Source organism: Stegastes partitus, unplaced genomic scaffold (assembly GCF_000690725.1).
Source record: "Stegastes partitus isolate 25-593 unplaced genomic scaffold, Stegastes_partitus-1.0.2 Scaffold43, whole genome shotgun sequence".
NCBI lineage: Eukaryota > Metazoa > Chordata > Actinopteri > Pomacentridae > Stegastes > Stegastes partitus.
This window is the reverse complement of record NW_007577774.1, coordinates 138823-155982: the sequence shown is the minus strand read 5'-3', so window position 1 is coordinate 155982 and position 17160 is coordinate 138823. Positions and strand designations below refer to the sequence as shown.

The window sequence follows — 17160 nt, the reverse complement described above, 5'->3', positions numbered from 1 at the left end:
TCGGGTTAAAAATGTCACGCAGCTTTTGGTCTTTCTTCATTAATTGTCTCTCGCTGCATGGATTTTGAATATTCCACCCTCCTGTGCTAAATCTGAACCTTCAGTTTCTGCCCCAGATGGTTAACATATATATTTCTGATATAGTTTGGGTTCATACTACTTTAGTTCACTTTAGGTGTATTTACGGGGGAAACGATTTGGTTTACCATTTGAAAATGACCTCTGCCCTTTGACCTCGTATTCTTGCAGTTGAAGCTGTTTTTATTTTTTGTATGCATCTAATATTGGAGCTCAGGTTTGCAATGAAGAGCTCAGTGAATTTATAAATCTTAAAGACCAACACTACAAAAAAATAGCCCTTTTTTCAGAAATTTTTAACTGTTATTCTGTTAACAATTTGCAGTTACATTACATATTTCCCTGTTTTGTTAGTAACAAAAGTAACAGTATCAGTAACAGTTAATAAGTGCTAAATGTTCAGAAAAGGTGTTATTTGCATAATAACAAAAAACAAAACAACAACCTGTAAATAACATTTCCGTCAAAAATCTTATATATATATACTTTTAAAATACTGGAATTAAATTTATTTGTATTTTTTTATTTCTTCACTATATTTAAATCCACTAAAAATCTTATTATTCTTATATTTTTAGAACATTATTATATTTTTCTATATTTTTTATGGGAATTTTTTTCTACATTGTGCAATGAACTGCTTTTTTTATAGCTCTTGGGCAATTTTGCAAATGACAGTAAAATATGTAACATATTAGGATTTAACATAAATCTAAATCTTACTTAGAAGATATACAAATATAATCACATAAAATATCTAAATCTAGATGTGCTGCAACAAGTCAAGTTATGATCCCTCTAAAACTTCAGCTATGAGCGCATTTGTACGAATTAAAGCAAACCTAATCAGCGTTGCTCTGCAAAAGTGTCAAAGAAAATGACTCGAAGCCATTTCAATTATTAGTGTTCTAATTTGCCGTCCTATTAGCTTCTAAAACTGACGAAACTTCCATTTATTCTGGTGTCTAACAGACTCAGCTCCAGTGAAAAGTTTGATTTTATCTATTTTACTTTTTAAAAATTCCACCTTGCAGCAAATTTCTTTAGATATCATGAAAGTATAGAATCTACTTAAATATTTAGCCGTGTATTTCAGTGCCTAAAGTGTAGCTTAAGTATCAGCTTGAGAGTATAGAGTCATGAATTAGTAAGCTGCTACTCTGTTCTCCCTAAAATATTTATTTAAACTAGCTTATCCTTACCTCTAGTTAGCTCTTTAGCATATTCAAAGACCTTGAAATTATAACAACCTCTATGAATGGAACCCCCCCAGCAATATTTATTTGACTCTTTCTAAACCAAAGAAAACATTTTTTAAAAATGCCACACAGTGAAGAAAAAATGAAAATGAAGTTTTAAAGGTGTTAGCAGCTTCAGATTTAAGTGTGTGTTAAAATGAAAAAAAGACAGAGTCAGTTTGCTGCCATCTAGAGGTTTTATTTAAGTTGCCATCTAGTTACAGTACAACACTGCTACACTGAGCATTTTGTGTGAACACATGTAAAAACATTGCTGTGGTCTTTTGAGGTAAATTTATACAAATATAAAATAACCGACTAACTTCTCATCTCACCCAACACACACTCACTCTCTCAGTCACGCACACAGAGACAGATGTGCAAACACATCTCAGTTTCTCCAGGTAGAATGTTTTCATGCAGATCCATACTTGTCACGTCGCTAAAAAATACTCATCACGAAGCATATTTTGTCAGTTGCTGCGTTCCATGATTCAGTTGTGACTCCCGCAAGAGGTCGGGCTGCACAAACCTTCCACAAATTATCACCAAATTCTGCAGCCGTTTTCCTTTTTTGTGTCTTTGAGAGAGTTTTTAATCATCTGAACCGCATCAGTGGTTCAGAAAACGAATGTAGGGGAGATGCTTTTGACTGGTAATGCACCATCAACGGTATAAATAGTTAAAATAGCTTTGGCTTGTCAACAGTTTACAGGATATAAAGATAGAAAACAACCCAAAGACTTTTTCTCTGATAAAGAATAATGCTGTTAATGACGCGTCCTTCTCGCATGCTCAGAGGTTCAACATTTTGTCTTTTCACAAACCGCATGCTCACAGCCCAGTATCCTGCTCCTCCTCATCCTCCTCCTCCTCCTCCTCCTGCTGGGGCAGGAGCCGGTAGTGTTCGCTGCCCATCAGCAGGAAGGCCGGTCTGGGGTGGACCCCTTCTTCCTCGGAAGGGACTCGGTGCGTGTTGGAGTCCAGCTGGTCCGTGGAGCTGCACTTGGTGTACAGCTCACGGTGCATCTCCTGGCCGCCGCCCTCCTGGGACGGAGCGTTACGGACCCTGCGGTTCTTCAACCTGGAATGGATGTAGCCAATAGGCACAGGCAGGCTGGCGACCACTATGAGCATGACGATCATGGCCAGGGCCCAGCCGGGGTACTCGAGGGTCATCTCAGAGGCCTGATGAGACAAAGAGGATTCCTTTATTGTCAGTGTACAGCGTACAAAGCAATCAAGCAGCAATTCTGTCAGTGCATTCACACAGTCAGTTTTAAAAGTAGATCAATAAATGTGCAAATGTGTATTAGGAACTATTTAACAGCAGCATAACTGATGCTGCCCTTCTGGACATTTCACACAGCTGGAGCTTTTTAAAGAGAAAGATGTCGGCAGGAGATCTGAGATCTTTTTACGCTGTGCAAATTATTTTACAATAATTAATTACAGTTAAAACTTAGCAGCTGTCTTACTTAGTTTAGAAGTTATTTGTGTCTTGTGTTTTTTTGTAATTTGCATTTCGAGGCACTTGTTGTAGTTTCTTTTGTTGACTACGGGTGTTGTTATTGGAATTAAGGCTGGCTCGGGAGTTTAGTTGTTTCTGTTTAGTTTCCTTTACTCCATCAGCCTTTGTTTGGTTTTATTTGGTTCTTTGATTTCGCAGCATCCATTAGCCCGTTTTCTTCGTAATGTCACCCTTTTTTTGTGTTCATTTACTGAGCAGTAAATTGCTTTATCTCAACCGAGTACACCTAGTGTTTGTCAGTTCCAGCTGACCCTAGAGGCTGGATCTTAACAACCATGAAAAATTCCAAAAGTTGGAATCACCTTTGACTTTAACAGCAGCTATAACAGGATATCAGGAGTAAAACTGAACCTACTGAAAGTACAATTAACAGATACGGAGCTGTCAATGCTTCAACAAATGCTGTGACAGATTTACAGGCAGAAACAAGCATCTAAATATCGTTAGGAGACGAGCTACACAATAAGGTGTCAAGGTGTTTTTGTCCATGAGGTTCTGTGCTTCAGGAAAATTAATCAATCTGCCTTTTTTATTGTATTATATACAGTGCAATCTTGTGTATTATGCAGTGCAATTCCTTTTTTGTAATGCCTTCGTGCTCTTTTGTTGTACACTGCTAACCCAAATGCTGCTAAACTGTCTTTTGTTGTTGTCTAACAATTCTATTTATATGTAATAACTGATTCAGCATTGTAGTGTCAAGTCTCAGATTTAATTTGAGTGGGTTTATGTCAGTAATGAAAGAACTGTTAGAGACCTTTAAACACTCAGTGCCTTAACTACAAAAGTTCAAAATAACTGGACACTTGATTTTTTGGGCCACTGTGTGTTTTTCCTACATTATTTTATGCACAAAACCGATCACGTGGCTCAAGAGTCAATATGAAGAGTAAAGAGGTGACCGAGAGGATAACAACGAGGCTAAAAATCTGTTGTACGCCAATGCAACTGGGACACTTTCACTTATAGGTGATTTAACTGCTGACAGGAATAAATCAGAAGCTATAAAGGAGCATTCTGCACACTCAGATTCAGTCAGAAACTTATTTTGGGCGATATTTCATCATTCAACATCCTGAACATGCAGCCAAAAAAAACAACTAAAGAGCTTTTCAGGGTGAAGAGGTGGAATATCCTCGACCGGCCGAGTCAATCTCATAATCTCAGTCGTCTGAGACGCTTTCTGAAGATCAAACTGAAGACAGAGACTCCACAGCAAGCAACAGCTGCAAAGCTTTTCCAATTAAATATGAAATATAATGATTTAGTTTGACCACATGTTCGTCTCCTATGTTGATACTCAAATTTTAGAGTGTTGGCTCTTTAATGTACGTTTGTTTCAAATTGTGCTGCGTTATCAAACAAAGCTCATCCAACTGTTGAAATACTTACAGTCTGGGCTCTATATTGAAACTATAACAGGCTATTTTGACTTTCTCATGTGCCTGATAAAGAGTTATAATCTAATATCTTACTGTGCTTTGATTCCAGGCGGTGTACGTGGGTCCTTTGAAGACCATACGCAACAAACTGGCGGCCAGAAGACTGATCATGGCCAATAAGCAAACATATTTCCACAGATACTTGTACACCACTGGAGGGCGCCATTTGAGCATGACTTCGATGTCGTCTAGGAAGCTGCAGAGATGGAAAATGTTTGCATTTTTTGAGGGGTCAGAATAAGACAATGAAACAGGACAAAGTAATTTGATGTTAGAAGTTTCTTACCGATCTGTGCCGTAAACCCACGCCACGCTGATGGTTTCAAAAATGACCACGATGACTAACGGTAAGGTTGCAGAGTAGTCATCAAACATGGCCACAAAATAGTTTCCGGAGCGCTGGGTGAACAATAATCCTATCACGAAACCCAGAGCACAGCTGGACACTGAAAAACAGGGAAAAAAGACAAATAAACGATAATAATTACTGTCGGAATTGTAAACAAAGCCAAGAATAACTAACTTAGATGTCAAAATGTCCTGCTCAAATGCTCCAGATGTATAAATCCGCAGTTAAAAAGTCATTCAAAAACTTTAAATGACCACATTTGAGCATGTGTCGACTTGTGTGTGTGCGTTACCAGTGAGGAGGGTCCTGTGGCGTCCCAAGAGGCTAAAATTGTCCATGAGAGGTGTGAGGATTCCCTGCATGGTCCCGAACATGGTGCTGAGTCCCAGGTTGAGCAGCATTAGGAAGAACAGCGTGGACCAGAAGGGGCTGGCCGGGAAGAGCGCCATCACCTCAGTGAACGCTATGAATGCCAGGCCGGTCCCCTCGACACCCTGCATGCACACACAAATATATAACGATAGTGGCAAAATATTTCAACAAATGGCACTTCGACAGAAAACAAATGTGTCTAAATAGAGGCTTCTTGCAGGTAAAGGATTCAGAGTTGGAGTTTTTACACCACGACACAATGGAAGACACCTATCAATACAAAAACGTCCTCCTCCTGAGCCTCCATCTTTAAGAGTATTGCTTTTTTTTTTTTTTTGATAAAATACACACTGTGAGATAACATGACTCTTTGTAACCCTCATTCTGTTTCTTTAGTTTCTTCTTTCTTTCCTCTAACGCAGCTTGTTTCCATTTCTTCCAGCTAGATACGGTGCCCAATATGTTTTCATCCTCCGGCCTGCTGGATGTTTTACTGTACCTCCCAGATTCCTCAGGGGTCCTGGGAACATCAGCTCTCCGCCTACATACTATTGTTATTGAAATGTTCACCTTTGGTCTCTGTCTTTTTTTTTAGAGAGCCAGTGTCTTCTACAATGTTAGAAACCTGCAGCTCTCCTCTATGAAAGGTATTTGCATCCAAACCTTTCATGGTACCAGATGGTCAAAATAACTGTATCTTAGTGCTACGTTAGAAGCTTGACTTGGTGTCAGCAAAGGTTTACTATGAAAGAAATTCAGCCCAGGACTTATTGCTCTCACGTGTACCCCGAATTACTACAATTGAGCTTAATACAGGACATACAGTATATTGGATTTGAATGGTGTCTGTGCGTCCTTATCTGCTCTCGGGAACATGTGGCGATCTTCTTGTTGTTGTTATGGATGATTTATCACATTCAGACATTTCAGCAAAGCCAACGTGATCATTCAATCTCGATCTGTTAAATCTCCAATGACTTGCTGGATCATGCTTTCACTATGTTTCACCTTAAAAATGTTTTTTGTCTGTTTAAATTACATGCTTCAAGTTGCTTGTTTCCTCTGCAGTCATTGATTAAACACCTAAAAACTCATCTTCCTATATTAAAGCTACATATGATCCTGTCACCTGCATTAAAAAGCCTTAAATCTGACTCTACACCATCACTTCCTCTAGAATCTGTGGATGTATAAAGTCTCCGCCTCTCTAGAACCAATCCTCTCCATTTGCTGCAGTCTGAGCACACCAGCTCACCCACGATTCTACTCATATTCTGTAAAGTTAGTCCATGCCAGACCATGGCAAGTTGCAACATTGGAGTAATTTTGCCACACATGACAGGGTTGGTTCGTTTGGATTGTTATGTATGAAACTGTGGAAGCTTAATTCCACATTTCTGAGACTGTCATCAGTCCACTATGGGGCTGACTGCTTATTTCACTCATGATATGTCTTCCAGCATATAAACAACACCATATGTACATGATAACAAGCTAAAAAGCTTGATTGGTCTTCCACGTCTAGTAAATAATTCTCCCGATGCTATTTTCTAGTTTTAGCTCTTTCAGCGTGATTTTAAATCTCAAGGCTACCTTATTCATCTCCTCCTCCAGGCTGCAGTCAGTGATTTTAGGACCCACCATGGAGCCGTAGTGACTGTACCACTCTCTGTATTCAGGAATAGACACAGAGTCTGGATTGGTCATGTTGAACCAAGGCCACCAGTGCTGGTTGGATCCATTGGACGCCACGAGGTTTAATAGACCGAGATTCCTGGAAGAGGATGAAAAATGCGAGTTCTCCAATATCCTGTTTAATTGTACATCAAACATTCAGACAATCAAACCATCCTCTGCAAACTGGATATCAATGCAAAGACCTACACAGTCAAACACATATCCATACTTAGCCACACAGCGCAGTGCGATGTTCTTAGCACGGAAACCCAGCACAACGAACACCACCAGCGATGCCAGCACAGACGTCATGAAGTTGATGGCAGAGACCATCAGCGCGTCCCTGTGGCAGTTGTTGTGGACTGGGTTGTAGGAGGAATACGCGATAACGGAGCCGTAGCCCAGACCGAGGGCAAAAAACACCTGAGTGGCAGCCTGCCGCCACACCTGCACATTACCCCAGATCTCCAGCTGAAAAGTACCACGAAACAAAGACTCATTATCTGCCAAACTTTCAAGATGTCAATTTTATTTTTTTTTTACACATTTATTAGATTTAAAAAAAAAACAATATTAGGAAAAGAAGTCTAGAAAAAATGGCAAAAAACACTTGATGAAACCTACTTTTGGATAAAACATGTAGGTGACTCCCTCCATGGCTCCGTCCAACATCAACCCTCTGATCAGAAAAATAAAAAGGACCACATAGGGAAAAACGGAGGAAAAGTACATCACCTAAGATTGGAAAAAGAAACAGAGAGTGATTGCTGATTCCAGAAATCTTAAAAGATTTTGGTATAGAGATTAACTTGTGCAACTCTCGTGTGTGTGGATCACACATAATGTAGTGGACGGCTAGTTAGCTTAGCATAAACAGTTAATACAAGAATTGCTAACCAGCACCTCTAAAGCTCAGAATTAACACATTATGTCACACACTTAGATCTAAACAATAACATTAATATCATTTGCAGTATTACTTTTTTAATAGTTTGTGTAATATCAGTTTCTGTATCATTTGTAATATTTCATTTAATGGGCAATATTTTATATTTTCATTTTAATGTATAACATTTTGATTACATGTGCGATATTTCACTTTTCTTGTACAACAATGTCAAAGAAGTAGACATTTCATTTTCGTTTCATGTTTGAGGTGCAAAATTGCATTACCTCAGTGTATTTGCCAGCAGTGCATTTTACAGTTTTTTTTAAATTAATTAATTTATTATTTATTTATTTTATTTCAGTATTGCAGTGAACTTATACCTTATTGCTTTTCAAATTTTCAGGCACTGCATTTCAAATGTCATTTTGTATTTTCTGAGCAATATCTGGCACAAGAATGCCCTTCAGGATTAATCAAGGTTTATCTTGTCGTTTTTATCCTATCCTATATCTTGCTTGTTTATTTTGTGACAGATTTATAGACAGATTCTGTTGCCTTTGCACAGACCCAGGTTGCCTTTTTCTACTTGTTTCTAGTCTGTGTGTCAAACACATGGTGGCTGTGGCTTATTTTAAACGGACAGATGACAAATGCATCGTTTCCTTATTACTTAAACAATGACATGACCATGAATGAATGCTGAAGGGTTGATTGCTGACATGGTGTTTGCTTACTTTTGCAGATGACTTGATGCCCTTGATCATGGCCAACGAGACGATCGCCCAAGCAGCCAATAAACAGCCCGTCATGATGCCGTTAAACTCTCCAGATTCTTCAATGGAGTTTGTGATGTTGAGAGCTTTCCGAAACCAGAAATACGACGTCGGGGAGCTACTTGCGCATTCTTTCACTGTTGATGGAGGACAGGCAACATTGAAGACCTTGAATGTACGTATCATTTCGTTTTAAGCAACTTCTCAGTGATGTGAGTACCTGTTTCATTGGTGGTCACATCGGTTGGGCAATGCTGCCACGGCAAAGGATACTGAAAAGAATTCCCCATGTAGAAGAGGCTCCATGCAATGATGACATTGTAGTAAAGAGCCACGTAAAAACAGACCTAGAGAAGAAGGAGCACATTCTTTAAAAAGGTGTTTTAAGGGACAAACCTCAAGTAACCGAAGATCAGTTTTAGCTGTCATGCAATGCTGCGAAGAAATGCGGCCGCAGTGATTGGTGACAATGAGCCATGAAGCATGAGGTGTTCCAAAAAGCACAGGCATCTAACAGTAGAACTCTCTGTGCTGTACATGCACAGAAAGATCTTGCCCGCTGTGTGTTTGCCTCGTCTAGTCTGTAGAGAAAACTGTTACGCAACAAATTGCCCAGACTGAACTATACAGCACACTGCGTCTCTCATGGCCTGATGTCATCATGTCCTTAGGTTTACACACAGGACGACTGGTGCTAAAAAGAGAGAGCTGTTTACAGAAATGTGATAAAAGAGGCAGTACACGCTGCAGCTTTTTAATGACATAAGTGGAGGACATTCAGTCTAATAGGGTTACATTAATATACTGACCAGTGCCCTACCTTTAAACCTGAACTTAAAGACACCAGCCAGCTACCGAACCACAGCTGCCTGGTGGAAACACTACAAGCTGACAGGACTGTAAAAATCAGCATTTCACAGCTACGGTGCTTTACAGAGTTCAGGATGGAGAATGAATGTGCTTCCTCAACTTGGCTTTTATCTGCGACAACTATTATCCGAGGTGTGAGTTCCCAGATGTACATGACTAGATGAAAGTAGCTTTAAAATAATGCAAATAAAAATACTGCTCACCATGCAGCTGGAGTAGCCGATCCCCGCCAGCTTTGGGGAGATGTGCTTCCACACTCCGATGCTGCCCTGTCGGATGCTTTGGCCTGCAGCCAGCTCCATGAAAAACAGGGGAACTCCCACAATCAGTAAAAGGAAAACATACAGCAGCATGAAGGCCCCTTGAAGGAGGGAAGGAAGACACACTTTTAATATTAACCATGCTGCCTACTCCATCTCACGTGTTTTTGCATGTTTACGTCCCAATTTTGCATTTTGCACGTCTTCCAGTGTCAAAATGTACAAAGTTGGTGTCAAGAAAGCTGAACTAGTGCTGTGTCTTTAAAGACACTCACCTCCTCCGTTTTGATGGCACAGATATGGAAACCTCCACACGTTGCCTAAGCCCACGCTGAACCCCACCTGGGCCAACACGTACTGGATCTTGGAGTCCCATGCCGGCCGGTCGTCGTCGTTTGTCTCAGCTCCGTCAGCACCAGGGATGGTTGTAAGCTGGGTTTCAGACTGACCCTCCCCCAGCCAGGATCTGTCCTCAGTGCCGTTCAGCGAGGACTTCTCCATCTCATCACAAACAGAAAGAGTAGAATGATAACAGATAATCGTTGTTAAAAAGGGGCAGACCAAACAGAATGAAGAACGTTTGTGAGAGGCACCTGTTTTGCACACAGAAAGTAGATGTGTGTGAGGGCAAAATATTGACAATACATGTGCATATAGAAATCGTGTGTGGACACAAGATTAGATTAGAAAAGTTCGGGTTAGTTTAGGAAAACACTGAATGTGTGTGAGTGCCTTCAAGATAACTGTTTTCATATTACAGCAGATAAGCACCGAGCCAAGATTTAAAAAAAAAAAAAAAAGATCGATTTCAGATGTGCCGCAGTAGCATAAAGGCAAAAAAGGGAACTAAAACACATGAATTGAAAAAAAAACAAGCAGGATGACTGAAATTAACTTCTAGCTGGTCCATGTCTACACACCTCATATCATTTTAAAATCCTCATCCAGTCTGTCACATAAAGTTTCCACAAATTGATAGACATTTACTCTTCATGGTGCTACGAGCAAAAGTTTGTTTTTTAAATTTGAATTTCCTCTTAATTTATGGTTTCCAATATTGCTTCTGAACAGCAACACGTAACTTATTGTTTGCTTTGAACATGCCTTGCACAGTCCTGAAATTAACTAAGTCAATAAATGTTTTTTTTTTTGGCAAAACAATACATTGTATGTCATTATGCAATATCATTATTGTTTTTATAATATTTTTTGACGTCATAAATACACACAAACATACAATAGTTATCACATGAAAGAGCAACGGCATCCGAGGTGAATCAATTAAGCTCACATCCTGTATGTGCGTTAATCTTGTTTCTTATAAGAAGCGTCTTAGTGTCTTAGTAAGCAGCTTCAGTGCTTCTTTTGTACTGATTTTCAAAGCCTTTTGTTGCTCTGATGGATGGATGGAGCACCACTTCTCCAAAAGACAGTCTCTCATTTGGTGTTTTGATGATTATGGTGGAGAGCGCTGTCCAACACGAAAGTCTAAAATCTGTCTTCGGTGTGCGTCTGGTTTGAGATGTTAAATCAATTACAAAGGTCATAACACATCATTTATATCATTTTTATACTTGTCAGACCACTCAGTGACCCCTTGTGCCCTATAGATGGAGGCATTGTCATCCTGGAGGAGACCACTACCATCAGGATAAAGTAATAAATGCCAGCCAACTATAACAGAGCCACTTCACTGCATCCTTCAGGTTTTTCCTTTAATTTGTCACTTGACTGTAGTTTGCTTTATTAACAGAAGAGTCTGCTTTTTTTTTTACAGGGTACAATGCCTTATATTACCTTCTATTACTATAACTTTACCTTTTGTCTCACTGTTTTCCTTGTCACTCTTCCAATACTGTGTCAGAACTGTTATTAAAATTCCTACAGATGCTGCTAAACTGTGATTATTAATCGGAATTGCATCCCTTTGTGGCTTGCTGATGCCAAAATTAGCCACAGGTGCATCATTTCTATATGTCATCTGCTGTGGTTTATGATAAGAAAATCCTCCAGATTACATCTTTTACATAAAACAAAGACAATCCCATGCAGCAGCACATCTGACCACCAGTTGAACCACTTGTACACGGACAGCCGAACTCAGCTCGGAGCCAAAAAGGCTTAACACGAGCCAAACTGGCTCCGGTACATGACCTAGCGGGATAATTTGTATGTGCCCTTGCTGGTATCAGCTGGTGAGAGTGGAAAATTACAAGAGGTGTGTGACCCAGAAAAAGTTCTAGTTGTTCAGGACACATAGCCTGATGAGGCAGGTGATTTCAGAAGCATGTATGCACACATACGTGGAGGAGTGCGAGACTGCGACAAAAATATGCATACACAAATAGAGAGGAGGGGAAGTGGGACCAGCAGTGTAGTGATGTGTGGGTGAGAGTGGGAGGGAGAATCCTCTGGGAGGTGTTGGGTTTACATTGGTTCATAGTGTGGGTGGTGCTGAGGTGCACAGACCATGTGGTGGGTACAGCTGGCAACACGGAAGGAGAAAGGCAGCCAGGACGGATTTCAACATCTCTGCCCTGAAGACAATAGCTGGAGGCTCAGATTAAACTTTACAGATTCAAGTGCTTGATTTACAAACTGCATGGGTTTCAGTTCTACAGAAGGAAAACTTGCCTTCAGTTTGTTTTGATCATGGATGAAACAGACTTTCATTGCAGTATCGGTGTTACGTACCACATCTGATGTTATCTGAACTAAATAACTGATTCATTAAATAGTCAGCTCCTGGATAAAAATTACTGGTGTTAAGTAGATATGTATGTTATTTATTAGGCAAATGAGTCAAATTGTTTATTGACCGTCTTAAAACTCACTTTGATGCATCAAAAATACAAGTTTTACCCATGAAAGTAATCCCTTAAAATCCATTTAAAAGGCTGACATGTAGCACTACATTACTTTATTGACAATGTTCAGATCTGTGAATTCCCCGCCTCCTTCTCCAGCCACTCCTCTCGAGCACACCAGCTCACCTACGACTCTGCTCAAATATCGTAAAACTCGTCTGTGATCCACAATAGTAAGTTGCAATATTGACGTAATTCAGCCAGAAGCAGAAGGGATCTATTTCTGCCAGAGCGCCAGAAGTCTGGATCCGTGGTTTTGAGACTGTCATTGATGTGCTGCAGTTTGAAGGTGGAAAAAAATATCAAATAAACATGTCAACGAGGTAAAAAAACAATAATATATAGGAGGGGTCTTTAAAGATGCAATTTTGGGCACTGCAGAGTAAACTCTTTATACTTTAACTGATGGATAAAATGTGAAAATAATCACTTGTTGTAGTCTAGTTATCTCCAGGTTCAGTTTAAGTAATTACCACAGCAATCTCAGCCTGACTCAGCATTACTGCATTGTAAACTGATACAGTCTGGATATTAGAACTGTGAATAAGTTTACTGCTGCCCTTCAAGATGTCTAGTACAGAAGCGCTGACATGAGCCTGCACGTAAAAGACAACGTATAGTTCAGCTCTTAAATATCCGAGTGCATCCTCTTCTGTTCAGTTCGGGTCCTTGTTGCTGTCTTTTACAAAAGCGCTACTGTATTTTTATTTTTCCTTCTCTTTTTCTATACTTGGCCAACCTTAAATTATCTTCTTGGCACACAGGACCCCCTCCCCCAGCACACACACACACACACACACACACACACACACACACACACACACACACACACACACAGGCACAAAGCGCACACACAGAGCGGTTGTAAATTTGAAACTATTGGTCAGTCAGGGTCTATCTCTGGGTGCAGTTGGAAAACAGGCAACCGCACTTCTGTCCTTAGCGAACACTGATATTAAACGCACTAAAGCATGTGGCGGTGGTGCAGCCTGCCAAACCACAGTGAACTGGAGTGAAAAACAACTTGAACAAGAAAGTGACACGTTTTCAGAAATTCAGATTATATAAAAATACAGTCGGACTGGAGCACATCTAAAGTAAAAATGCAGAAAACACAATGCAGTCTATCTTTACTGTACTGTATTAGTTCAACTTAAAGTATTCCATGACTTTAGACTCTTCCCTGTAATCATGCCCCATTAAATCCTTGTATTTACACAGCAAATACAAGGATTTAGTACATTGCATAATGCATACAGTATATATCTATATATACACACACATATATATGCATATTTCAGCGCATGTTTAGCTTTGAGTCTATGCGGTATGTCATGATTGTGATGTTCTAAAGCGTATGTCACAACACTGGATCTATAATGTTCCTAAAATGTACATAATTCAATCTAAAGTATGTTATTTATTTACACATTATGCTGCTGAATGTCTCGGTGCATTATATAAGCCAACATGTGTGTCTCAGCTTGCAGCCACCCCAACCCTCCACAAACAGCCAGAATAAAGCCCCTTTCATATATGCAATTTTGCATGTCAACGTCATGTTTGAAAAGGAGTGGGAGTCTTTTTTTCTCTCTCTCTCTCTCTGTAAAAGCCCCTCAGCCTTCTTTGGACCTGCTAACATTCTGTCTCAAGTAAATTACCCACTCATCAGGTTATCGGCTCCTGGCCAAACAAATCCAACTTTCTTTCAAGCCAGCCGCAACAGGACTAAGATCAAGTAGCGAAACCGACATGTGAGCCAAAACCTAGCTGTCAGTAGTTAAAACGAGCAGATAAAAAGACTTGTTGCTGTCTTCAAGTCCGTCCTTTGCAAAGCATCACACCAATGAGTGCTTATCAACATGTGTGCAATAACAAAATGCAGAAGAACGCATTTGTGTGTCACAGAAAAGGGACGAAAAGAAGCAGAAAGGAGTCATTCTGCTATCAAACACCAAGAAGCTGCAGAATGGGAGCGACAGTATTTAATTACATAATCCACCACCACTAAGATAACACAACTTAATCAAACTTACTTGGTCTCTTTCTCAGGAAACAATCTAAAGCATACATTTACTGAAAGGAAAAACGCCAACACCCTGCATAGGTTATACACAAACAATTACAGATACTACACTCTAGCATACACAGACACTCTCTATAGGATTGCATAACCCGAGTAACTGTCAATCATGAGCAAATGTTTCCCCCTTCACTGCTGCCAACAGTATACCATAGAGACAGACCTCCACACGCAGCATGTACAGCACAGTTTAAAATAAAGATCTGGCAGGTTCAGATAACATTAGGCTGAAACTCCCAATACTCCATCATGTGCGCTGTCTTCCAGCTTTAAATTTAGGGATGTTTACATTCTCACCTTCACCATGTGTAAAAACAAATTGTGTTATTTTATCACCAGTGCTCCAACTTTAGGAGACTAAACGGCTTGGAGACATGAACATGGGAATGTAATCAAATGACATATATGGCTGCAATTTGGTTTCCTGCTGCAGTACAGTTTACATCTTATCCACTTTTATTTCACCTGGCTGTACATTTTGACAGTTGAAATGGCTTCACATATTGAGCAACACTATGCACAAAATGCATGGAAAATCAGATGTATTGGGGAGATTATCCAAAGTGAGGCAGCCTTATAGCCCCATGACTGGTTGAGTAACTGACAAAGGAGTTAGTTACCTATATCTTACATAAGCAGTTTTCTACCATGAAAAAGAGGAAAGAAATGAGCAAGACCTGACAGAATTGAAACATTAAAGTCACGGTAATAAAAGCCAAACAACGGTGTGTTGTGGACATACCATGCTGACAGCACGGTCCCACACAGGAGTAGAGTTTCCAGCTGTCCTGGTGTTGGTTTCTCTGCTCGACTTCTGACAAGGCTACTTTTAAACCGTTCCTTTTTTGGTTTTAGACAATAATCGGGGTAACAGATGCAGTTTACTGAGGGACAAAAAGTCTTGACCAGGTAGTTTTGACAACTTGTGGCTGCCGTTTCGTGAGTTGGAGGAAATCTGTCGTCGTAAATCCAAGAAGAAATGGGTGAGGTTACTGCAGCGGAGCCAATGGGGAGACTGAAGGGGCTGAACGGCCCTTCCCCAAAACGGGCAGCGGGGTTGGACAACACCAGGATACACGCTACTGGATCACTATGTGTAACCTGCAGCGTCTGTGCAGCACTGCGCTGTACCGCATTTTAATGGTTTGCAGAAAATATACGCTGAGAGCGAAAGGAAATTACGCATTCTGTCTGCTCCTTTATTAGCACTCAGCAACTCAAATTTTTGCTGCACTCTGCGTGAAAAAGACCTCCGATAATACAGCTCAGGTGGAGATATGGCGAAGCTGTCACATAAGTAATGGAGTCAAGAAGATAGCTTTCAGCACCGTGCATAATATTCCATAGTGGCGTGCGTAATAGTCCACTTGGCACAGTAGTTCAGTTCAATGGCACATTCCCCAAAGAGTCACCCTAAAAACAGAGGGGAGAGAGTAATAAAAAAGAGAGTGAGACTTAACGGGGTGTAACTATTGTTAACGGTAACAAACTGTCAGGACGCACTGGTAATTTTAAAATGCCAAACTGTGATTGTGTCTGCATGGACGCAACACATCAACAAAGCTGTATATAAAGCAGCTATACAAGGCATGTAAACTAAATATGATTAAAATTATCCCAGCTGATTTAAATACACAGTAAAAGAGGCTGAATTCCCCCACACTACTTGTTGCTGCACTCGTTTCTAACCATTAATTTGGCGCCTAGAAATTTGCTCTGCTTTGAAAGCTACTGGTATATTGACACAGAAATGACTCCTGACGCTAAACACACGGTGTGTGACACAACCGCACAGCTGAGTCAAAGCCAGTCTGCAGTAAATTCACTGTGTCAGCCACGTGTAGGGCAGACTATGAGGAAACCCTCCTCCCTCTAGTGGAGAAAATGTGCCAATATGAGAACTAATCTCACAAATTTACACACATGAATTTGGTTCCTGCGATGTGGATTGTATGCGTCATTCAAATATATTTTAATTGACTGGGCACGTTCCTGGAATTAACAGTAATGGCATCCATGCAGAAATTTAAAATTTTGACTGGGTATAAACAAAATGAGTCTCTAACATGGCGTATTTAGGGCAACCAGACAATATGAACAAATGGTAATTTGAAAACTGTTTGAATTTCTATTTGAAAATGTCACATTCCCGCCAAAGACGAACAGGCAGAAATGCTGGTGTCCTCTGTGTCCTGCTGTGTACCTCTTTGGAACGGGCTTGTACTGCTACTGCTGGGATGCAGATTATAGGTGCCCTTCAAAGCTCACAGCGGAACAGTAAATCCAAAACTAATTGTGAAGATTAACTGAAAAGCTCTCGGCCCATAGGCTGAGAAGAGACCCACTCATTGATGTGTGCATCAAATCAGCAGGAATAAATATCGTTTTGGGAAACTACTTGGCTCATTTGACGAAAAAGCTTACTTCAGTATCGTGACATTAGGTAGTTCAATTAATTCAATAGGAAAGTTCCTGTCTAGAGAAATCTTTGCCAGACAGTCGACACCTTTCAAGCTGCAGATCAGCTGATTTGAAAATGACTGAAGAAATATTCTGGATAGTAAAATTGTCTCTTAGGGTTAGGCCACCACCATGCAGGTTTGGTGTTCTTGGGGTTAAAGGTCTCACCTTCTGTCCTCCAAACATATTTCTGGTTGTTGTGGCCAAATAGCTCAGTTTTTGTTCCATCTGACCACAGAACTTTCCTCCAGAAGGCCTTTTCTTTGTCCAT

The 17160-nt window shown here is 40.3% G+C and overlaps 1 protein-coding gene across 1 annotated transcript; it reads right to left on the bottom strand.

Annotated features, from left to right (window-relative positions):
- Window positions 1-1494: 1494 nt before the first annotated feature.
- On the bottom strand, window positions 1495-15273 carry slc6a16a (solute carrier family 6 member 16a). The gene is made up of 12 exons (XM_008305087.1): window positions 15172-15273; window positions 9755-9980; window positions 9423-9580; window positions 8570-8696; window positions 8311-8486; window positions 7312-7422; window positions 6917-7158; window positions 6604-6784; window positions 4931-5132; window positions 4576-4735; window positions 4323-4485; window positions 1495-2504 (listed from the first exon to the last, which is right to left on the bottom strand). The coding sequence occupies exons 1-12, from the start codon at window positions 15172-15174 to the stop codon at window positions 2151-2153; spliced, it is 2103 nt and encodes a 700-aa protein (XP_008303309.1). The 5' UTR covers window positions 15175-15273; the 3' UTR covers window positions 1495-2150.
- Window positions 15274-17160: the final 1887 nt, after the last annotated feature.

Bases quoted from the DNA above. Each gene is read 5' to 3' on its own strand.
- slc6a16a (XM_008305087.1), bottom strand. The intron at 6,785-6,916 runs GTATGGATATGT...ATCCTCTTCCAG, and splicing joins GCACTGCGCTGTGTGGCTAA to GAATCTCGGTCTATTAAACC. The intron at 2,505-4,322 runs GTAAGATATTAG...TTGTCTCATCAG, and splicing joins CCGCCTGGAATCAAAGCACA to GCCTCTGAGATGACCCTCGA.